General features: G+C 49.0%; 1 protein-coding gene across 2 annotated transcripts in view; it reads right to left on the reverse strand.

Moving 5' to 3' along the window:
• PTPN5 (protein tyrosine phosphatase non-receptor type 5) overlaps positions 1-24,417 on the reverse strand; it is a 55,878-nt gene that overhangs the window by 24,569 nt on the left and 6,892 nt on the right. For both annotated transcript variants that reach the window (XM_019714966.3, XM_019714967.3), the window contains exon 2: positions 11,621-11,697. In XM_019714966.3, the coding sequence (XP_019570525.3) occupies positions 11,621-11,645 (25 nt within the window). In that variant the 5' untranslated portion in view covers positions 11,646-11,697. The remainder of the gene's footprint in view (positions 1-11,620; positions 11,698-24,417) is intronic.

The following is a 24,417-nucleotide window of genomic DNA, read 5'->3' on the forward strand; positions in this document are numbered from 1 at the left end:
CTCTGCCAGTTAATTAAATCCGGAATGCTAACAAGCTTTCAAAACCAAATGCAACTCAAGTACTCTCTGGATGGGATCTAATAAAATGGTTCTATCTGAAATAGAACCAAACAGCTTTGTTGTTGCAAACAAAGACTCAGTTCTTCGTGCCTCTCTGGAGCGGAGGCCCAGAAGTACAAGGGTGAAAGGGTCAATGAAACTCTGAGGGTGCAGCATCCCCCGCCCCCATGCTGAGAACGAAAAGAACTGACAGAGAGGCCCTTGGGCGAGACTTAAACACAAATGCATGGGAAGGAAGGGACAGAGCTGAGAGTGCATCTTGTTCCACCCTCCCATTTCACAGATGAGGAAACTGAGGTCCAGAGAGTAAGAACCAGCATCGGCACGCATGTCTTTAACCTTCTGGCTCAGTTCTTGCCCATTAAGGCAGCATGGGAAGTTTCACAGAAGGGATCAAAGGTTGGAGGCCCCATGGCAGCAGAAGGCTAGATGCTGGCTTGGGGTTCTTCAGTGGGTCCTAATAAAGTGTCCTCAGAAGTCTAGGAGAGTCAGTGATAGGAGGTGAGCAAGGAGCAAGAGTGACCAGAGACCCCCCCAGGACAGTAGTGCCAACAAATCCCAAGCCTCCAGAGGCTGCAACCCTCAGATGGTCCTCTATAACTGAGGAGCCTCATAATGTAGGCAAAGTGTCACAAGGACTGAGTGGCAGTTCAGCTCTGCCTCTAGTGGACTGTTTGATCCTGGGCATCTCACTGCCTCCATAGGCTTTAGAGGCCTCCTGTCAATTCAGAGTGTGACACAGGGTGTTTCAGGGCCCTTCTAGCGCTAAAGACCCACTGCTGCCTTAGAAAAATCAGAGCCCCAGTTTTAGTTTAATTCAGTGGCTTCCCCTGGTTCTTAGGATAACGACCAAAATTCTCGCCATGGCCAACAATAAAGGCCCAGCATGCTCTGGGTCCCCCTTATCTCCCCAGCCTCCACCCACACCACCTTTCTTCTGGTTCTCTCTGCTCTAGCTTCTTCCAGATCCTCTCCCGGAACAGGTCTGGGAAATAGAAAAGTCTGGAAACTGGTTGTTCTGCTCCAAGAAATTCTCACACAGTCCCTAAGGGGGAAAGAAAGCCGTGGTGCCCTTCCCTGCTGTCTGTGGTGGGGTGGGGGTTGCGGAGGTATCGGCAGGCCCATTGCTTGGGGGAGGTGGTAGGCCAAGTGTCCAGGGACACACCGGGGAGCACTGTGCAGCCCTTAGGAGCAAAGGATCAGAGTACATATGACACCAGTACATATGGTACATATGGAAGGATCCTAGAAACAGTGCTGAGCGAAAAGTATGTGCACTCACACAACACAATATTCACAAATTAAAAATATATGCACACAAAATATCATAGCAAAATATAACTAACACAAGCAGTTTTATCCAGGTAATGTGGACTTTCACAACAGGCCAGGACTCCCACTGGGGAGAGGAAGGCCTGAGAGATTGGGTGTGACTGAGGGTTCACTCTCCCTGATGCTAGAGGCCAGGACCAAGTGGGTGGGCGGCTCAGGTTGGCAGAAGGTGATGCTGGGCTGGGTGGAGGACAGAAGCACCCTTCCAAAGGGTCTTGTTTGTGATGGAGGAATGGTCCGTCTTAAGCTAAGAGATGTTCAGGAGGGATGTGGGCAAAACGATGATTGAAACGGATGTAATGCTCACCGTTAGCCACAAACTGAATGACCCAGGGTAAAGGGATCGGCTCTGGGAACCACCTCCAGGCTTCAGTGCTTGTAGCAGGGGAAAGGCAGACTGAGAGGTGGGACTGAAGAGAGCGGAGGCTGATGTTTGTTCCTTAGAAGAGGGGTGCTATAGGCAAAGCTTTGTCTTGGTTTAAGAAGATTGCGTGGGAAAAACAAGATTGCATGGAACAGGCAATTTGGGGCAGGCTTCTCGTCTCTATTTGAAAAGGCAGTGGGACCCCAGCTAACGTCCGGGTATGCTTGGTCAGACAGTCTACATCCTCCTTTAACAACTTTCCCTGGTCCCTTAGATCCTTCAGGTTTTAATCACTCGGGATTAAAAAGGAATAGCACTGGGGTCTCAATAAGCAGCTCCACCTGTCCCATGGCATTATTTTCGTGTGTGTGTGTGAAATCTCAAAGTTTAGAGATGTACAGTGATTCGTGCAAGACCCCTACCTCCAAAGGAACAAAGCTCAAATTCACCCCCATCCAGGGCTTCTGAATTCAACAGTGAGACACCGTAAAAAAATGACATGTGAGTAAGCCTGTACGGTGTACAAACCCTCATTCACATTCTTTCTCTCACTGCACTCTGGCAAGTGCCATGAGAAGACTGCTGGTCCCATTTCACAGGGGAGAAGCAAATGGCACAGCGCGAGGGATGGAGCAGCACAAGGGCTTGTGGGAGCCCGTCTGTGAGAGGTGATGCCCAACGCAGGGGCACACACACTCAGCACTGTCCTCACACTCAGGAAAATGTCCCTCACACTGGCCTCACACTTTAAGAGAGACCCTTCTTCAACCCTTCACAGGCACGCTCCTCCGCATGGTGAGAAGTTCATGGAGCCAAAGGGACAGTCCCCCTTTTAGACCACATACTGGGCAACACAGATTTCCCTGCCAAAATAGTCCTGAGCCTGATTCCTGCCCTGTGTGGTCCTCTTCCCCGATTACTGTGCTTGTGTACGCATCCCTAGGACTGGCCTCGCTCGGAGTGACTGCAGAAGGTGTGTTTGGAGCTTGGATGTGTGGGCTGGGGTACCCATCCGCAAAAATGTGCACGAGAGCCCTTGTGATGGTGGACAGAGCCAGGGATGGCTGGGGACTGGCTGTCCTGAGGTTCCATATTTTGGTGCAGAACTGAGGAGTCAGAATTCTAAATCTGAATCTGGCTTTCAAGCTCCTTACAAGGGAATATTTGTCAAGGGAGAAGGACAGAATACATTTCATTTAAAGCTTGTTAGCTTGCTTTCGAACTCTTAATTAACTGTTTAGACACAGACATCGCACATATAGGCCCTACGAATGTCAGGGGTGGGCCTGCATACAGCTATGCTCACTGCAGATTTAAATTACAAAGGGTGAGTAGTTTAAATAATGGAAAGCTGGGGGTTGGAGGAAAGAATGCCACGAGATGGAGGCTGAAGGAAGGAAGATTTAGGGGAGGAAGAAGCTAGTATTAGGAGGTATGTGGAAACTTACAAGGAGGGTACTTTGGTGGATTCAAGATGGCCACTGATTCTCCGCACTCCTCCTGTCAGAAGGTGCAATTGATTTCCCTCCCCTTGAATCTGGGCTGGCCCTAGACAGGCTTTAGTCAGTAACTGTGGTGAAGGCACGCCATGTTACTTCAGAGGCTGGGCTTTCAGAGACCAGAAGCTTCTGTTTTTGCCCCTGTTGGAATGCTCTCTTGGAATGCTTCTTTTTTGGAAATCAGCTACCATATAAGAAGTCTGACTCCCTTGAGACCACCATGCTGGGGGAAGCCCAAGTTAGCTGCATGGAGAGAGAGGCCAAGTGGAGGAGCACTGAGGCACCTCACATGTAAGACAAGCTCTTTTGAACCTCATCCCAGCTCAGCACCAGGCAGATACAGCTGAGGGAATGACCTCAGCTGATGCCACACGGAACCAAAGAACCACCCAGCTGAGCTCTGCATGATCCACCCTCTGAATCATGAGCAAATACAATGATTGCTGTTTTCAGCCACTAAGTTTTAAGGCAGTTTATTAGATAGCAACAGATAGCCACAGCAGGTGCTGAAACCTGGAAAGGAGAAATAAGCTTACATGGAAAGATGAAGGTTTTTGTTTGTTTGTTTGTTTTGTTTGTTTGTTTTTTCTTTTTTACGGTACAAAGAACTTCCTGAGAGCTGGAGTGGTTAGTCCCTGGCCAGGCCAAAGAGGAAGGTGACAGCATCTATCACTGCATGTCTCACGAATGTGATGGATGCCCATTTGTCTGAATGGGCTTTAGCATCAAACTGTGTGGAGCCAGGGGACTGGACCGGATGGCTTTTCTTCCAGTTGCAGACTCTCTTTTCAGTCTCCTCACACATCCAGGTATCTCCCTAGAATTATCAGAACTGTTTCTATTCTGGTGAAGAAAAATGGATGAGTTCCCCTATAACTCTGGCCCCTCTTCCCATCTGACTTTGCAAGTAGACAACAGTCTTGCATGTGTCTGTGCTGGTTCTGTGAGGTCCCAGGCCTGTGGCAGGGACCAGGAAAGGTCCATAAAGCTAACCGTCCACGCCTCTGCTGAAGGACTGGCCTGGGACTTGATGCCTGGGCTCTGGGAACACGCAAGGCTTTCTCTGTTCACACTCCATATCCTGGCACACGCATCGCCATCATCATGACCTACCATTTATCAAGTACTGGGTAACAAGCACTTTACGTGCATCAACGCACTTAGTCCTCACAAAATCTCTGAAGATCTCATCATATTACCCCCTTCATTTTAGAGTGAAGAGTTTGGAGCTCAAAGTAGTCAGATAATTTACCCAAGGTCAGGTTGCTGGTCTGTGGCAGAGCTGGGATTTGAACCCAGGTCTGTCTGCCTCCTCATAGCACCCCAAGATCCAGCCACCTGGGCTCCTACCTCCATATTTGTTCTGGTGTCTGAAAATAGTTAACGTATACCATAGCTGACCAGTGAGTAGGTGGCTGGGTACTTCTTTTCTCAATACTATGGTATTACAGAATGCTACCCACTTAGGGCTCCTAGCACATCCAAACAGTGTTTTGTTTTTCCTTAATTTTCATTTCAAAGACTCAAGTCAAAGACAATTTATTATACCATCAGCCACAATAAACACCCCTAAATGCATTCAAAGTCCTGAGGGAAAACAAAACCATCCGTTAGCAAAGAAATAAAAGTCTGAGTGTTGACAGACACAAGTAACATCTCCGTAATAATACAATACCCAGGTCTGTCTTCTCTACATTTGTCCATCTGGGCTCCTGTACCTGCTCCCAGACCCGTCTGAACCAGTCCTAGGCACCAGACTGGATGGTTTTGTGAGAACAAGGGTTAGCAGATGGGGACAAGGCCCATTAGGAGGCTAACTTGTTCCCTGAAATGCCCTGATAGCCAGTTCCTACAGACACGACCCAGCACCTGACTCATCCTTCAGGTCACAGATTAAAGGCCATTTCTTCCAGGAAGCCTTCCATGACCCGCCCCCCAGCCAGCTTGCCCCAAGACAAGGTTACATTACTATGACACCCTTCCATGGAGTCCTGTCTTCCTTGAAAGCAGGGACCAGGTCTAGGTCTGTCTTGCTCTTCACTGTATCACCAGTGCCGGGCTCTGAGTGGATGCTCAGTAAAAAACTGTCAAACCGATACAAGGGTCAGGCTGCCTTTTCAATTGGCCCTTGCTAGCTTCTGGCCTATGATCTTATCCATGCTGTGGAAGCTATGACCTCCCCTCCCTGATGGCCAGGGAGATTCGCTGCAGGATTAGGACAACAAAGGTTTCCTCAACACAGACCTTTTCTAAGAGGCCACCTATAATGGGCAGTGGCCTCTTGCTGAGACCTACCTAGACCTCGTCCCCCCTCAGAAGCGGGTCCACTTGATAATCATGATGATACAGAGACTAAGGCTGGTGGAGAGTTAGGAAAAGTCACTGGGACTTAGGTGGGAGTGGGTATCAGAGTCACCGGCCCAAGAGGCCAGCTGCTCCTACCAAATGGGCAATGGTCTACTCAGGCCTCGGTGTCGACTCACAACCTTGTATAGCACCAGCTTATCATGACATACTGAAATCTCAGGATGGCCATGACATCACAGCTCCAGCCAGCTGCCAGCTGTAGGGAGCAGCCTGTTCCCAACAGCAGTGTTGTCCTTAGATCTGGGCCCTACGCGCCTTCTTCTCTGGCTGTGCCATTCCCTATGGGGTAAGAAGTCCACAGGGCCCAGGAGGCACACACACACTCCTCTTTCCATGCCGTGCTCTGGCTACCAGGACTGCAGAGCTCCCTGCTTGGAGCAGGCCTGAAGCCTGCTTGGGTACAGGTGTACCTTCGGAAGGGGGACATGGCCTCCTGCTTGGGGATCTTTAGGTTTGAGGGGTAGCCAAAGAGCAGCTATCGGGGTGGAGTGTGCACCACGCTTGGACACACGACAGGCCCACATGCATGCACACAAGGGCCCTGGCAGTGTAGGCCTGAGCAGTGGGTTGATGCACCACTCGGGGCCCCATCTGTAGTCTGGCCTCGGTCCCTGCACATGTCAGGAGCAGGCTCACCCATGAGTCTGCCTACTGGAGACACAGAGCAACACTTGTTGATGTCGTGCTATCACTAGTACCTCCGGTTGCCTTATTTTCTTCCTTGCTTTCTCTGCGCTGTACCCTGAAGAAACTGCTGGTCCCAAGCTAGGCCCCAACTGGTGCTGGCTGGGGAAGGAGCGGAGGCCCAGCATCAGCAGGGTTGCCTGGTTTCTTGCAAATGTGAACACCTACGCATGGAAGAGGGGGAGTGTGAGCTGGAATGTATAAATGTGTTTGGGTGACTGTGAGCAAGTAAGTGAGCAAGCAAGGGGGAATGAAAGAGAAGACAAGGAGGGTGACCATGTGAAAAAGTGTGCATGAGGGGAGAAGAAAAAGAAACGTGTGCGTGTGCACGGAGTGGAGAAGGCAGCTGGGTACACACCCAGTGCCCGCTGCAGTACCAGGAACTGTGTGTAATGGAGGGCCTGGGAACAGGGCAGAGGACAGGAGGGGAGTGTGCCTGCTTGTCTGTATGTGTGCGGGAGAAGGGGCATGGTTGCGGGAGAGAAAAGAACTAAAGAGGGAATGAGAGAGCAAGCAAGTCTGTCCATCTCTGAAAGCATGTATAGGAAAAGGGTGTGTGGGGCTGCGGATGATGCAGCGATGGAGCTAAGAGAGCCTGAGTGTGCAAGAGGAAGAAGACTACCAGGTGTGTGAACCTGAGGGTGGGCACGTGCCTGGGCAACTGCATGTGGGTACGTGCACGTGCGCGTGTGAGCAGGAGGCGGTGACAAATGAGAACACATACGAGTGTATGAGCACATGCGTGGAGTGCCCCAGGGGTGTGAGCAAGCGTGCCTGCCCCTGGGGCAGCTGTGAGTTGCCTGAAATGTTGGCAATGTGAGGATGTTTTCACCCAGAAATCTCAATCTGGGAGGACCGTGTGACCTGCTCGGCATTGGCTCTGGTCCAGGAAACTGGCTGGAAATGTTGGTCATGTTGCCCCAGCCTGGTGGTACATGTGGGAATGAATGAATCACCCAGGCATTGCCGGCCCTCACTCTGCCTTGCTCTCATCTTGCCCAGCAGGAAAGACAGCTGGGAGGGGGTAAGGTTACTTGAGGGCTGTATTTTTATACCATTATTATGCAATTGCTTGCAGTGCCCATGGCCTCATTCTGAAGGCCCAGCACCTCAATTTACCTAGCCTTTGTACCTCCAGCTCCTTTTATATCCATGTTGCAGTTCAGGTGAGTGGTTTCAGCTGACAAATATTTATGGAGATCTGCTCCTTACCAGGTTCCAGAACCACTCTATTTACAATGCCAAACCACCCTCCAGTCCTTTCCCACCCCCCGCTTCTTGGCCTTAATTTTATCCATAGTACTTATTACACTATATACAGAGGGTGCCAAAAACAAAACAAAACGAATACACACTGTAAGAAAGGAAAAAAACTGTATTAAAATTGTAATACGCAATATATGCCGATAACAAAAGATGAATACAACTCACGTTTGACTTCTGCAATTACAAGAGCTGCTCAAAGTGGTTACCACCAACGTCCAGACACTTCTGATGACGGCGAACTACTGCTTGAGCAACACTGACCAAAGTGTCCACTTGTATCTCTGCACATGCCGTGTCAGTTTCTTCACACAGTACCATGAGTCTCAAACTTACCACGAATACATGCAATTGTTAGGTGTGTTGGAGGTTCTGTTGCATCCCCATTGCCTCCACTGTCGCTGTATTTCCACAACATTCTTGAATTTCAAATACCACTTCAAAATGGTCTTGCGCCCCTCGAACGACAACCGTGCTTCTGCCATTTTCTTTGATTGTCCTGCCTGTCGCATGGTGACGCTAGCATTCACTTGATGAACGCCACCTTTTGAGCAAATGTCATACTACACATTGCTACCGTGATTCAATTCAACTTCGGAAAGTAAGACATAGATAACATCTTTTAAAATGTGTATACATTTTTCTGGCACCCCAGGTGTTTTACTTATTTTGTCTATCTTTCCCTTCATAGCAAATGCCTGTGCAGCACTTGCTATGGACCAGACCCTGTTCAAAGCTCTCTCTTTTAATTCATTTAATCCTCCAACAACTTTGTGGCAGTGAATATTATTCTTGTCATTTTTGTGAATGGGCAGCAGAGAGGCTAAGTAGCTTGCCATGATCACCCCAATGGCGAGTGGTGGCGCCAAACCTGGTCCAGAGTCCTTGCTCTTAACCAGTACACAATACTGTTCTATGAGGCTGGAAATTTTCTCAGTCTGGTGCATTGTTGAATCTCCAGTGCTTACAAGAGTGCTCAGCAGGCGCTGGATGAATAGCCAGTGAATGGATTAAGAAATGAGTGAATGAATGCTGGACATGGAGGATGAAATAGAGAGGTATTTGCCTTCCCAGAGCTCATGGTCCCATAGAAGAAACAGACAAAAAGTTACTTTAGTATCATTTCAAGATGGCATCGTGGGAGTCGAGAGGGGCACACAACTTGCCCGGCCTCTGGGAAACTGGCAGGTGTGTGAGCTGCCACCTCCTCCAAACTCCTCCCTGGGGACAGACACACAGCTCTTCCTGCCTTAATCTGCAAGATGCCAGAAGATGATGGTGGCTCCACGGTAACAACGGAGACAGGATGGAGTAGTGGCCAGGAGTATGAGCTCTGGAGAGAGACTGCCTTACGTAAATGCTCACTCTACGAAACAGCAGGTAAGTGACCTGGACAGACTCCCTACCTCCCCGGGCCTTGGTCCTCTCAACTATATGATAGGGATAGCAAATGACATTAACTTCCTAGGTTAATGGAGAGGATTGCATGAGACATACGTGTAAAAGCACTGGAAACAGTACATAGCATGAAGAAGGCAGTATGCCAGCTCCAGTGGAGATGACCAGTGCTCCTCTACCATTCTACATTGGTGGCTGGCTCTCAGGGAGGAATGGGAGAGAGGGGTAGAATTAAACATGCTGAAGCCTCTCTGCTGTGGCTTCACCCCATTTTCCAGAAGCAACTCAAAGCAAGAAAGGGACTCTGTCTGCTTTAGCTACCACTATTATTCCTAGCACCTTGTATAGAACCTAGTACAGAACAGTAGGTTTTCAATAAATATGTGTTGAATAAGTGTGTGATTACATTTATTTAATCCTTGTGAAGATAAATATTCATATTGTTGTTGTTTGCATTTACAAATGAGATACTAGAGGACCAGCAAGGTTAACACACAGCCTGTAAATGGAACAGCCAGATTCAAAGGCCAAACCCCGTGCTCTTTCTCCTCTACACCATACTAATCTCTGGGGCCATCCCTGGTTGTAGAATCACCTCCGAATTCTATGACTCATATCTGAATCACAGAACTGTTCAATAGTTGAAAGGGACTTTTGATGTCATCTCAACCTCCCACCCACTGTGGAAATTTCCTCTTCAATGTCTATCCAGAAAATATTTGAATGCCTCTAGTGATGGGACATTCATTTTCTTCCTCGTAAAATTATCAAATTCTATGACTGGATCACTTTTAGAGTCAGAAAGAAAAGTTCTGCATCCCGTGGGCCAACGGGCCACTCTTTAATTTCTATGTATTGGGTTTATGCCATCTTCCTAAGATACACACAGAATGAATCGGCTGCCTCCTTCACAAAGCAGCCTTTCAGATAATCGCAGACAGCTCTCACAGCCCTTTGGAGAATTCTTTTCTTCAAGCTAGTTGTTTCTGGTCCTCACCAGCGACTCCTGTGCAGTGGTGGCATCCATCCTAGACCAGTGTTTTGAGCAATGGCACCCCCTACTGGATAAGGCATGAATTGCATTCCATGCTTACCTTGCCGCCTGAGGAGCTTCCGCAGTAGCTGGGGCAATCGCTCATGGTGTGAAGAAAATAACCACTTATTTTAAAGAGTCATCACTTTAGACTCAGAGGCATACCTAGTTGTTTTAAATGTCTCCCTGAAAGAGTGTCACTGAAAACTCCATCCTAAGGTTCCTTGCCAATCATGAGGTTTCTTTTTTTTTTTTAAAGATTTTTTTATTGGGGAAGGGGAACAGGACTTTATTGGGGAACAGTATGTACTTCCAGGCCTTTTTTCCAAGTCAAGTTGTCCTTTCAATCTCAGTTTCAAGTTGTTGTCCTTTCAGTCTTAGTTGTGGAGGACGCAGCTCAGCTCCAGGTCCAGTTGCCATTGCTAGTTGCAGGGGGCGCAGTCAACTATCCCTTGAGGGAGTCGAACCAGCAACCTTGTGGTTGAGAGGACGCATCCCAACCAACTGAGCCATCCGGGAGCTCAGCGGCAGCTCAGCTCAAGGTGCCGGGCTCAATCTTAGTTGCAGGGGGCGCTGCCCACCCTCCCTTGCGGGACTCGAGGAGTCGAACTGGCAACCTTGTGGTTGAGAGCCCACTGGCCCATGTGGGAATTGAACCGGCAGCCTTCGGAGTTAGGAGCACGGAGCTCTAACCGCCTGAGCCACCGGGCCAGCCCCATGAGGTTTCTGATACGCTACAGGTTTGGAATTTCAACATCAGAATTCAAATGCCTGGTTTTTTTGCTTTAAAGAAAAAGGTTTGGAAGGAGATAGGAAAATGTATGCTGCATTATAGGATTATGGTGATTTTTCTTTTCTTTTTTTCATTTGTCTTTATTTTCTAATATTTCTACAATGGATATTTGTTATACAAAGAAAAAATCAATAAAAATTTTCTAAAAAGAAAAAACCACACTAACCCCTCACACACACACACACACACACACACACACACACACACACACACATACACACACACACTTTCCTTCCCTTTATTCCTTCCAAGTCTGTTATTACGAACTGAGTACGTGATCTACGACTGGGACGCTGCCACCCGTGGGCAGGAGTAGCTTGGTAGTCTTTGTGGTGACCGCAATGGCCTCTGGTTCAGACAGCCAGGCTCCCGCCGAGTGTGGTCAACCAGACTCAAACAGCACAAGGTGACATTCACAACCACGCTTCTCCACAGGTCTGTCAGGTAGTTTCTCCATATCATGCACCCCACCCTGGGTTCATGCCACAGACAGGTTGTTTGTGTTTCCTAATCTTACCTCTTGGGCCGCGGTCATGTTCTGATCAGCCCTGGACTCCCCAGCTCTTCACCCTTCTCTCCACCCTCCCAGTCTACCCTCAGCGACCCGCTCTTCTCAGCCCAGAGCAGCTTCAAATGATGACAAGTCGGAAAGACATCAGGGATTAGAAAAACAAATCCTCATTTAAAGGAAGACCTATGGACCAGCTGAGTCACTCCTCTCCAGCAAGTTCACAGCTAACCAGGCTTTACTCCAGCCCCAGTGACATCTGGGACTCTTGCCCTCCATTCAGAAGCCTGGGGGGGACCTGAGTGCTGGGAAGACTCACCCGGCAGCCTCTCACTGCAGCACATGTCCAGGGCCCCTCCCTCGGAGTCATCAGCAGCGTGATTCTCTCTCTCCCTCCTGCAGGAGGACGAAAAACATGAGACGATGCTGTTGAGCTGGGATCCAGACAAAAGCCTGAGCAAAGGTAAAAAGCCTTCCTTTCTTGCACGGTGTCCCTTTGAATAACCCCACCCCATCAGGGGGACCTGAGGAGAAGACCAACGTGCCGAGGGGTCAGGCTGCAGAGGCAGGGACAGGATTCTGCAGGTATCTCCCATGTGCAATCCTCCTCTGCAGCAGCAGCCCTATAACCATCATTACCACCATCATCTCTACCATGGAAGCAGGGCTTACTATGTGCAAAGCACTTTACAAACTTTATTACACTGAGTCTCCATCATGACCCCATGAATTAGGGGTTATGAGAAGGCTCAGAGAAGTTAAGTAACTTGTCCAAGGTCACCTGGCTCCTCAAGGTGGAGCTGGGTAGGAAATTACAGCCTAGGACTCTGGGATCATGCTCTTACCGCTGCACTGTTCTTCCTCCTAATTCCTGTGGGTTTAATAATTGAAAGCATGGGTGAGCAAGAAGAGGGGTCCGGGTAAGACACAGTCTGTGTCTGGCTCCCCAAAGCCTGCAAATGCCCAGTGCCTCAGGCAGTGGACAGCGGGATGTGAAATTCTTCTCCAGAAATAGGCAGAAGTAGTATCCCTCTTTCGAGACTATGAGGGACTATCGGGGGTCTAGCTTTCTCAGCTGACTGATGGGGACACACACCCACTAGCCTGGGTCAATCAGATTGTCTTGCCTGCACTTTTCAAATGCACTCCAGAGGGCCTGGAGCCTTCAGTCGCTGGTGCTGAATCATGGTAGCCACAGTGCCCTGGATTAAAGGTCCGAAAAAAATCTGCTGCTGAGGGCCTTGGAGCTGCTGCATTCTTGCCCATTCTGCATCCCGAATGGGTAACATGTCCATCAAGACCACGAGATACCCCAGAGTCCTTCCACTAAATCCCAACATTTTAGCTTAAGCCAGTGAGTGGGATTTGATTTCTGAGATCGGCAACCAAGAGAAACTTTAATATAGCCTCATTAGCATAACACTTCCAAGAAATCTGAGAGGTCAGCTGCTTCTCTGCCCACCAGTCCTGCCGTCTTTCCTCCCAGACAGGTCCTAAGGCTGATTTCAGGCCTGGCTGCAGATCTGAAACAATTAAGGGCAGACGGGCTGGGTTAAGGTGCTCGCAACTGGCTCTGCATTATTTTATTTTTTCCTCACTGCAGTTGGCAGGGTGTCTGAGAATCCCACATCCCAGAGCTCAGCTCTCCTGCAGAGAGGTCTGCTATTGTCAAGGCCCTTTAAATGTCTCCTGAGTCCCTCCACTTTTCTCCCTCTCCACCACTTCCATCTTGGTCCAAGCCAGCATCTCTTGCCTAGATTACTGCAGCAGTCTTTTAACTGGTCTCCAGCATCCATTCAGGCTGGCCTCCAAAATAGTTTCCATATGCTCCAATACATATGGCTTCATAGGTTGTGCAGTTTACAACCTGCACAACCGAATGGGGCAGGCCTGAGTTAGAATCAACTCTTTCAAAACTCCACATTTAATATATAACCTCCCTTGAAAAACTATTTTAATGGCATCATACTGTGCTTAGAACAAAGATAAAAATCCTTTAACAAAGTTTACTAGATCTTGCATGATCTGACATTTGTTTATCTGTCCAACCTGATTTCATAGTTCTTGATCTCTGCACTCTGGCCACTCTGGATAGGTTCTTTTTCTTACAGTGAGTTCGTACATTCTTTTCTCTCTGCCTGGAGAACTCCCCCAGCTCAGTACTTTTTACTCATAGCACTTGACACAGTTTGAAATTTCATTTTAATTTATGCTGTTGTTTGAGTAACATCTATTGTAACCATTAAACTACAAGCTACATGTGGGCAGGGACCACCATTTCTTTTTTATTTACCATTGTATCTTCAAAGCCTCACACAGTGCCTGGCTCATAGTAGGTGTTCAATAAATAAATACTTGCTGAAAAAAATGAATGTTGATCTGACCTTCTTGAAGAAACACCGGGAACCTCAAACATGGCTATCATCTGAGTTGCCTTGCGGGTGGATTTTTGTAAAGCTACTGGGAACCCTCCTCCAGAGCTGCTGTCCACAGTAGTCACAGAATTACACAGCTGGAATGCCCTTCATTTTGCAGAGGAGGAAACTGAGGCACAGAATGGCGGCCTGATTTCGCCTCAGGTCGTACATCGTGCATGGACTGGGATTGCAAACATTTCCTAATCCTGAGCTTTTTCTTTCTTTGTGCTAAATAGCACCCCAGCTAGAGGACAGCCCATGAACAAAGTATCCAGATACTTCTCGAAGGGGCCCCAGGGGTGACTCACAGCTGCTTTCACACCTTAAGCCTCCCTGGCCCCAAGCTGTGTTCAGAATAGCTTGGTGCTGCATGCGTGCAGAGGACTCTATAAATAAGCTTCCTAGAAAATGACTAATTTCATAATCAGAAAAGCAGAAAGAGTAGCACCTCGCATTTGTAGAAGAAAATGGAGCAAGAGTCCGCTGCTCGGTCCTGTAGTTGAAGGACTGCAGGCAACCTCAGCGCAAACCCTTAAGTCTAGACTTTGCAGGGGAGGGTTTTAATTAGATTTCCAAAGAGAAGAGATGGTCCATTCACGCTACATGGAGAAACCTAGTCTCTGGGCATTGCCTTCCTCCCTCCCTGCCAAGAGCAGAAATAGCTGCAGGCTCCTTCTCTCTCCTTTATCAGCCAGGCAACCGGAGCAGAAAACTGGCCTGTGACAACAGGCAGAAACTTGCTGGGGTGACCACTCACCATTGCTACGCTTAGAACCAGAGATCCCTGGAGATGAAGGGACATCGCCCAGCCTGTCCCTCCCTCACTGGTGGAGAATGTCTGGGAGGTAAGAGATCCTTCCCAAAGCCATTGCCTCATTCAACAAGCATTTGCCGAGCACCCCTATGTGCATGGCACCAGAGCTGTCCCAGGAATAGTGACCAACAAGCCAGGCCCTCCCTCCATAGCGCCCAGTCCCCCTGGGGAGACACATGTGCAAACAGGATGGCACCCATACCTGCTTTAATTGACTCATGCATGTGACACCTTGGGAAGGGCTCAGTTCAGCTTGCGGTGAGGGGGCGGGGGAAAGAGAAAGTCTTCTCTAAGGGGAAGACAGGAGCTGGTTCCTAAAGGATGTTTCTAGGTGGATGAGGGGTCACAAGGGAAACACCTTCTTGCATAGTGCAGACTGCAAGAGCAAGGCGTGGAGGCCTGAGATGGACGGAACATTTGGCAGTAATTGGAAGCAGACTGGTCAGTGGGATGGGAACACACAGGGGAATAGAACTCAGCAGGGGAATATGAGCAAAAAGCAGGCCTGGCTGCCAGGAATCCTGTCTCCTGGGGGACAGCCCTCTTCCACTTGACCATGAGGCTCCCCCACACTGAGGGGTGCCACAGGCACTCCAACCCATGGCCTGGACTGGGCAGGCCCATAACAGGAAGGGGGAACAGCAGATATGTTTGAGGAATGGACATTAGACCCAGCTGGTGGTGTCTGATCTGGTCCCAAATGACTCCTTCTTTTATTGTGGTAAAATTCACATAACATAAAATTCATCACTTTAACCATTTTAAAGTGTACAAGTCAGTGGAATTTAATACATTCACGATGTTGTGCAACTACCACCATTATCCAGTTCCAGAACATTTCCATCTGCTCAAAAGAAGACCCCACACCCATCAAGGAGTCATTCCCTAGTCTCCCCTCTCCTAGCCCTTGGCAAACACTTGTCTTCTCTGTGTCTCTATATATTTGCCTATTCTGGATATTTCATATAAATGCAATCATACAACATGTGGCCTTTTGTGTCTGGTGTCTTCGCTCAGCATACCATTTGCAAGGTTCGTCCCAGTTGTAGCAGTATTTCATTCCTTTTTTGGCTGAATAATATTTGACTGTAAGGATATACTACCTTTTATTTATCCATTCATTAGGCAATGGACCGAATCTGGGTTGTTTCCACCTTTTGGCTACTGTGAATAGTGCTATGAACCAAACTTCTCTTTCAAACTCTGCTTTCAACGTGCTTGTGACTTTGAGTAGGGCTGTCTCACCCTGGGCCTGAGGCCTCATTTATAAAATAACTGGTCAGACTCTATAAAGCTCCCTGCAGCTTGACTGTCGTCACCATCATCTGTTCATTCATACGTATGAAGGTAACGTGTATCACGCAGCCACTCCACCCGTGCTGGGTGCTAGAGACCTGGCCTGGACCAGCCTGCCCCATCTTCTCAGAGCTTGTTGCCTGTGGGGGGTAGACAGCACAGGTACCTGCTGTGGGCTGGGTGACGTGTTCTAAGAAGCCTGTCCAAGATAGGCTGGGAGCACCTCACCTCTGTCTGGGGGTGGAGTGGGGGACGAGTGGGTGCTGTTAGGATGCATCCTTGAACAGATGCCAGCTTTGCCAAGGATTTATGCAGAGAAATAGCTGACAGGTTTGGGGAGGGAGGCAGAGGAGCCTGAGCTTTCTCCCCAGGTGGGTGAGGGACGAGGAGGAGCTGAAGCCAGGGTTCTTGGGTGGGAGGCTGAGCCGCCAGGAGCTTCCTGATCCAACCCCAGGCAGACATGTCTTCTACTTTGGACATCACACTGGCTGCCAGTGCCCTCCAGACACCATTCACTGTCAATACAGATCTCCTGCCACCCTCCCAAAGCTTGACCCCACTAGACTCCTCCATTTCCTGAGTCAGACCTGTCCACTCCCACCGCCAGGCTTTTGTTCATGCTGCTCCTTCAGCCCGGAATTTCCTTTCCCCATCCTGCCCAATCGTACTCATTCTCAAGGTTACCTCTTCCATGAAGTACTCTCTGATCTCCCAGGAAGAATCAAACTCTCCCATCTCTGGGCTCCCTCACACCCCTCACTCACTTCCCTCTGCCTCTTACTTTGTTTTGCTGCTACATTAGCTGTTTATGCACCTGGCTCCTCCATCAGGCTTCCAGTAACTCGGAGCTTCCCCACCCCCTCAGCTACCACTGCATTGCAAGTGTTCAGTACAGGGCCTGAGTCTCCTGACATGCATGTTGAAGGGCAAGGCAGGATCTTGGAGAAGATGGCCAGACGATGGGCAGGAAGAGCCCATGTGCCATCCAGATTTCCATCAGCATGTTCAGCATGTAGAGGCAGAGGGCATGCTGGTTCCATGGAGAACAAATCATCAGGCTGACACCTCGTGCAATGAGTCATGGTCCCAGAGCACGCATGCGGAGAGGGCTTGCCCTCCTCAGTGAGATGAGCTGCAAGGACCCACACACTCACTCACCTTGCTCCCTCATAATTCATTCTCAAGATGTCTAGATGGGGAAAGGTGCTATCTGGGACCAGGGCAGGAAGCTTTCTTAGCAAGAAACACTGGAGACATGAATGGAGGCGAGATGTCAGCTTTAGAACATCCAAGTGGGGAAACTGAGGCAAGAGAGGTTAAGTGACTTGCCTCGTGTCACATAGTGTGTGAACAATTGTTTTCAGGTAGTTAACAAAATCCTGATTTCCTTTTGGGAATTACCTTGCTTTTCCTCTGGCACCCTGCCTGTCTCTTGTCGCCGGAAGGGCGCAAGAGGTCAGTTCCTGTCATTCTGTGTCATACCCCAAAGTCTTCTGATAAGTAGCTTTTCTGCTTAAGTTACTAAGAGTCAGTTTATGTTGCTGGCAACCAAAGGACCAGACTGATATGTGCAGCAAAGTCGTGGAACAGATAGGCTGTGAGCCCAGGACTCCCAAAGCTTAGTTCACTGCTATTTCTATCCTGCCAAGCTGCCTACCCTCCCTGCCCAGCTGTCCACTGTCCAGCCATCTGTCCCCACGTCTGAGCAGACGGCAAACTTGGAGTGTTCTGGATCCCAAACACAGGGTCTGAGTGTTCTCTGCTTGGGATGTGCCCAGATAAATGATGACTTCTCCTCTATCCTGCTCTGTTGGTGGGAGACGGGGGCGTGAGCATGGCAGAGACCCAAGGGAAGGGAAGATGGAAGGAAGGGCGCTGGAGAGGCCCAGCCTGCAGAGGGGTTCAGGCTTCTCAGAGTTTTCTATCTTTCATGTGAGTCTGATTCAAGGACTGGACCAGTCATTTGTTCAACTAGTGTTTACTAAACACCTACTATATACAGGCCATGGCACGAAGCCCTGGAAATACAATGAACTATAGACTCTCAGGGCATCATTGCGGAGTACAGGTAAGCAAAAGGCAATGGCACGTTTGATGGGAGAAATGCAGGCTGCTGTGGGGGCTTGTGGGGGCGCTGTGGGGGCACCTACAAGGCCCCTAAGGAAGCAGAATCAAGGAAGGTTCCCAGGAATAAATCTGTGATGCCCATGAAGGAGGAGTAGGGGCCAGGAGCTGTGGTATGAGAGAAAAGCTGGTGGGGTGTTCCAGGCAGAGGGAGGACGCGTGCAGGCGCCTGGAGTTGAGAGAAAGCAGAGCACGTTCAAAAACACAGAAAGAAATTCAGTATGACAAGGGTGACAGGGGGCGAGAAACTGACCAAGATGCTCATTTGTGATGTTCTTCCTCTTGTTTGCCTTCTCCCGCTTCCTTGCCAGAGAGAAAAGGTGGACCTTAATTCTTAAAACAGCCCTTGGGGAAACATACTATTACCTGTATTTTCCAGATAAGAAAATGGAGATTCTGAGAAGTAAAGTAACCTGCCCCAGGCCACACAGCTAGTGACAGATCTGCCCCTCACCTCCCAGTATATATTCTTAAGCTCTCCTCTCTTTTGGCTTTTAGCCTTTGTTAAAACAATGCTCTGAAGGGAGAGCATGAACAGGAATGAAACAGCAGGCTACAGCTGTTGCGACATATACAGACATACCTCATTTTAATGCATGTCGCTTTATTGCACTCCACAGATGTTGCATTTTGTTAAAAATTGAAGGCAAGACCCTCCAGTCATAATCCAAAAAGATTACGACTTACTTTATTGTGATTCTCACTTTATTGTGGTGGTCTGGAATGGAACCCGCAATATCTTCAAGGTATGCATGTATGTTCTTTAAAAAATTCCTCACTGTAAGTCTATGGAGCAGCACCCCCATTTTATAGGAGAAGAAAGTAAGGCTCAGGGGGTGAAGTGACCGTGAGGCTCACACAGTAGGTGAGTTAGGGAAGGAGCCTGGGGGAGACACTAGTGTGCCTGTCCCCTTGCCCAGAGCTCTGAAGGAGCTTTGTGTGTCCCCTCAGGAACAGAATGACTGGAAATCCTTTGTGCACCTGAAGAACGGCCCAGGGAGCCCCTCTTGGTCAACTGGCCTGGGTGGGGAATGTGTGTAATGCAGCTGTGCTACATTATTGACCTGACAAATGCACTCACTGGCCAAGGACTCAACAGCCCTGAGCTCTAGTCCTCGGCCATTGTGTCATCTTGGGCCAGTCGTTTCCTCTCATATGAGTCTCAGCAGCCCCAAACAGAAGTCAAAGGACTTGAATTTAATGAGTTTTAAGGGTTTTTCCTTAAGGTCAAGTTTCAATTCTGGGGCTATCAAGGTTTCATGAGGTGGATGGTGGTGGAGCAGCAGGGAACCAGCAGAGGGCGCTCCCAGCACCAGGGAAACAAGGCTCTGGGGCGGCAGAGCCTGGCAAAGGCTGCCTCACCTTCAAGTATAGAGGGCAGATCTTGCTGAGGCCACGTTCAGCTGTAATAAGGAGTGCCTGCTTTGGATAGTCCTACCTGTGTGGTAGACAAGAGCCCAAAAGAAGATCAACTGAAGAGCAGCTTTTCAGAGTTCAAAGGGCATCTGGTTTAACCGTCTGTTCTCCAAGACTCCGAAAACATTCTATTCTGCTCCCTCTCTACATCCCCTCAAATCCCCAGGTATACAGTTTAATTTACAAAGAGAAAACAGGCAATCACAAATGTGAAGGCGTGATCACACTTCTTGTGGGGGTGTTCTGGTATTTCCATTCAGTTAGATACTCGCTCTTATTTGTAACGTCTTGGAATGCACTTTTCCCTTCACTGGAAAAGCCCGCTTTTCTCTTCTCTGCTTGGAAAACTCTTTAAGACTCTTCGAAGACCCTGTTCAAATGTCACCTCTTTGGTGGAACGCTCCCTGACTCCTTTAGGAAGACCTGGGTACTCCCTCTTCTGTTCTCACCCTTCTGTTTGGTAATTATCTATTGATAACTTGTATCCCTGCCTCACCAACTTGTGGGTTATAATCACTGCAGCCTCTTTTTACTGAGTGCTTACTGTGCACTGGGTACTGTGCCAAGCGCTGGGCATGACCTCATTCCTCATTATAACCCTATGAGCTAAACACAGTTATCATCGTCCTCCCACACACGTGGAGACTGGGACCTGGAGAGACCCAGTCACTTGCTTAAGGTCACACAGTTGGTCAGTGGCAGACCCAGGCTTCACACTGAGTTTGCCTCAACCCCAGGCTCAGACTTTATTTAAACCATTAGGTTTATAGCTTCTTATATGGATTTTCCTGTTTCCCATGCTTAATACTCTATCTGGCACCAGGCAAATATTCAAGACATATTTCTTAAACAAAACAAATGAAAAGTGGGCTAGAGTTTGAGCAGGTATAAATAGCTCATTAAAAACACTACAACGCACAGGCTTTGGGATTTGCCCGAGCATGAATCAAGTCTCCCCTACTGGCTGCCTGATTTTAAGCAAGACACTTGACTTTTCTGCGCCTCTGTTTCCTCATCTGTGAAATGGGGATAACAGTGTCTACACTTCAGAGGGATCTATGGAGATAAAATGAATTTTGATCCTTACACAAAGTTTTTACACGAGGCGCATGTAAAATGCTTAGAACAGGGCCCAGCACTTGTAGATTCAGAGAACAAACTGATGGTTGTCAGATTGGGGGGGGGGGTTGGGGAGCTGGGTGAAAAGGGTGAAGGGATTAAAAAACAAAAAGAAGTAAAAATTAAAAAAGCCCTGATTTGCGGCATTTGCTGATTTCCATGGTATAAATGCTCCCATCGTAGCTGATTTCAAGCTATGAATGTGAGGGTTATCCTGCCAGTCCTGGAGGAGGTCAGGAATTTTACTCCAACTCTCGATGCCTCAGTTTTATCATCTGTAAAATGGACCAGTAGTAGCACCCAACTCAGTATTGTTGTGATGAGTAAACAGAAAGCTCTGAGAATACCTCGCACGTACTACACTATGTAACTATTAACTAATACTACTGTTGTTAAGAATTTCAACAACACTTAGGCTCACTGCTGCTTGTCTGGCTCTGACACCGGCCCAGTCCCAGCACCTGGCCTCCCGCCTATGCCCTGGCAGGCAGAGTCTGTCCTGATCATCTGCTTTCTAGGACTGAAGCCTGTCTACTCTTGCAGTTCCATCCACCTGGAACTAGAATTCTGACCTAGCCTGTGCTGGTTACTCACCCACCCTGATCACAAATGACTGTGCTGTGGGCGCTACCTGCCTCCGGTTTCAGCCCTAGACGTCTCTGATGCCAAGCCCTGGCCTGGACTGCCAGGACCGCCTGTGCCTTGCTCCACATTGTCCAGGATGGTCCCATCTGACCTCTGCTCTCTTCTCTAACCACTTCTCACGGGACATGTAGCACTCACAGAGGGGAAAGCTGGGGTTCGGAGCTAGGATGGCTCCCACCTGTAGCTAGAGAGGCCCCTAGCTCCTGCCATACCCCACTGTGGGGTCTAGTCCTCTGTCAGGACCTCTCCCTCAGCCTCCGATTGAACCCTTCCGCGCTCAGGCTAGCTAAGCTGTGGCAGCACCGGCTGGGAAGATCCTGGCTCTTTAGGGTTTGGTAGAAGAGTCAGGCAAACTGATTCAGAAGTGAGGCCTGGCAGAGGCTACGTTTGAGAGCATTAGCTAGGTCTGAGGCTCTTTTGACAGGAGAGAATAGAATGTGAGATAGGGAGTCAAATGGAATGGGAAAGAAAAAACAGCCAGATGGGACTTGGAATCAAGGTTGGAAAGGGTCTGACCTCCTGAATTGACACTGAATAAATCTCACCTGCATACCTACCATGTGCCACACGCTTTCCAATCTCTATTTCATGCGACCCATGTGACAACCTTGTGAAGAAGACATCATTACCCCACTTTGTACAGGAGCGACATACTAGGCACTCAACGGGGCTACAGACTGGTGTGAGTGCAGGGAAGTGGTCACTCTGGTCCTGCCCAGGTGCCCGATGGAGGAGACAGGACAAAGCCTGGTCCTGGGCCAAGGGGAGTTGATTCTCTCTCTGCCTCGTGCCAGTGGACAGCTGGCAACCTGGGGCCTCGGGTGTGCTGCCAACAGAGCTCCTCAATCAAGGGTAGAATTCCTCATAACATAATAGACTGACCATCCTGAGGTCACACATGTCAGAGTACTCATGGTTCTCTGGAAAAAGGATGGATTCAGAGGTAGAGAGAGCTGGTTGAAAGGCTGTGTTTTGCCACCTTCTCCCCCACGGGGCCAGTGTCTGAACCTCTCTGAGTCTCAGTTTCTTCCTCTGGGACATGGGAGCAAGAAGAGCTGCCTGCTGCAGGGTTGTGGGAAGGACCACGGAAGTGATTGACATAAAGTACGAGGCAACCTGAGGCACACAGCCTCCTTGTCATTACTGCTGACCTGGCTCTGCACCTCACTTCCAGGCGCCCTCTAAGTCAACCCAGCACGGGACATGCTCCTGCTCTTTGTACTTGGCAGTGCCATCAGTACAAAGGTCTGTTTCCTTATTCCTCAGGCTGTGTCCGGTGTTTCTGGAGCTAATGAGAACAATGCAGGAAACAGTAGCTTGAGGATGAGCGGGGCCTCAGACTCCTCTCCCCTCTGGAGAGCCCCAGACTGTTTCTAAGTCCCCCAAGTTAGACCCAGAATCCGTGGGAAGGGAAGGTCAAAGAACCAGAAACCCGACTTAGTAGGATTTGCCAAATCCTCCTCCATCATGAAAACGCCCCCTTCTTCCAGCCACAGTCACTCTTGCTTCTCAGCCTTTGTCTTCCGTTCCTTCTTCCTAGATGGGCCTCCCTGCTCCCCTCTGAGCTGTGGTCACCTGCCTTTCCAAGGCCTGCTTCAGCTCATACAGCCTCCCGGAAGCCTCCCCAGGGAGTCTGGTACATACTGACCTCTCTTCTGGCTGAAGGCCCCCCAACCACCCAGCATTTGATGGGTGACTCAGAATCTAGCAATGGACTTTACCCCACCCTAGCTGTTCCCTGGCTGTTGGATTCTGTGAGCTTCCCTGGCTGAGAAGGGACAAGGGACGGGCCTCTTTCAATACCCCCCAAAACAGGGAGCCCAGTGTAGAGAAGGAGGGACGGAGAGCAGGGCAATGCACATCCAGCTTTTTCCTGTACACTCAGATTTTGAAGGAAGATGGGAAGAAGTGGGAGGAAAGAAAGGAAGGAAGAAATGAGTGAAAAGGAGTGAAAGAAGAGGGAAGGGCAGCTGCGTGGACTCAGGACCAGGGTCACAAGAGGACAGATCAAGCCCATGCACAGGCTGCCTTGGATCATGCTTTACGGTTCTATATGAATTACCCTCTGACTATGTAACTCCCTTGCTCAACAGACTCCTGTTTAAAACTCTTGGAACTCACCTCCTCCAGGCAGCCTTCTCTGATTGACTCTGATCTTCTCCCCATCCCCTTGGGTGCCTGAGCTGCACTGCTTGGCATTCACTCATGCCATTTCCCATGTTGACAGGCCCTTTGGGGAAGGGCTGGAGGTCTCTGCCTCACTGGCCCCGAGTTTCATGCAACATTTATCATTTGTAGTCAGAGATTACAAGTGTCTTTTTGGACCACCTTTCTTTTATCAGCTTCAGAGGGTGGTTTCAGACATATTTTACAGTTATTTTAAACCCAGCTTGTCTCTAAGATAATCTTGAGAAGTGACCTATCATAATCTTATATCCATTTCTTTACTATCAGGCTCTGACCTGGGCTGGTGGGGATACACAGATGACTAAGACCCGGTCCCTGTCTCAACCAGCTTCCGGCCCAGTAAGTGAAGTCTGAAATGTGCTAAGTGTCAGCGGAGGCTGTCTTACAGGAGTGCCTAGGAGGGCACAATGGGAGAGTCTGGGAAGCTGCACAGATCGGTGATATCTGAGCACCGCAAGGACAAGCAGTTCACCAGACAGTGGGGGAGGGCGTTTCTGGCAGAGAACGCTGTGCTGGGAGAAGGAGGGCACCTCAGTGTGGCTGGACAGTGGGCAGGAGCGCGAACTCACATTACATGGCAGACGGTTTTGTACCTCAGGTTGTGACATACTGACTTTAACTCATAGCCCATGTTTTTCTCCGTGGGCGCCAGGCAGCTATCCGCACACTATTTGGCAATTAGAAGTCTATGCATGTCAGGGAATGTGGGGGCACAACAACACGGATGGATCTCAAAAACTGCTTTATGACACACAGCACCACATGCTATCTGATTACATGTATATGAAGTCCAAGAACACACAAAACTCATCGACAATGACAGCAACGGGCACAGTTACTACGGAGGGCGGGCACTGGCTGGACAGGAGTAAGAGAGGACTTTCAGGGACCATGGAAATGTTCCACATCTCAAACTGAATGGTTGTTGGATGAGTTCGTGCAATCGTCAAAACTTAACGAAACACTTAAAGTCTGTACATTTCTGCGTTCATGAAATTCAGAGGGTGCCAAAAAAAATGTATACATATTGTAAGAAAGGACAAAACTATTAAAATTGTAATACTCAATATATACCGATAACAAAAGATGAATACAAGT

Source organism: Rhinolophus sinicus, chromosome 14, assembly GCF_057876585.1.
Source record: "Rhinolophus sinicus isolate RSI-liver-muscle chromosome 14, RSI-T2T, whole genome shotgun sequence".
Lineage (NCBI taxonomy): Eukaryota > Metazoa > Chordata > Mammalia > Chiroptera > Rhinolophidae > Rhinolophus > Rhinolophus sinicus.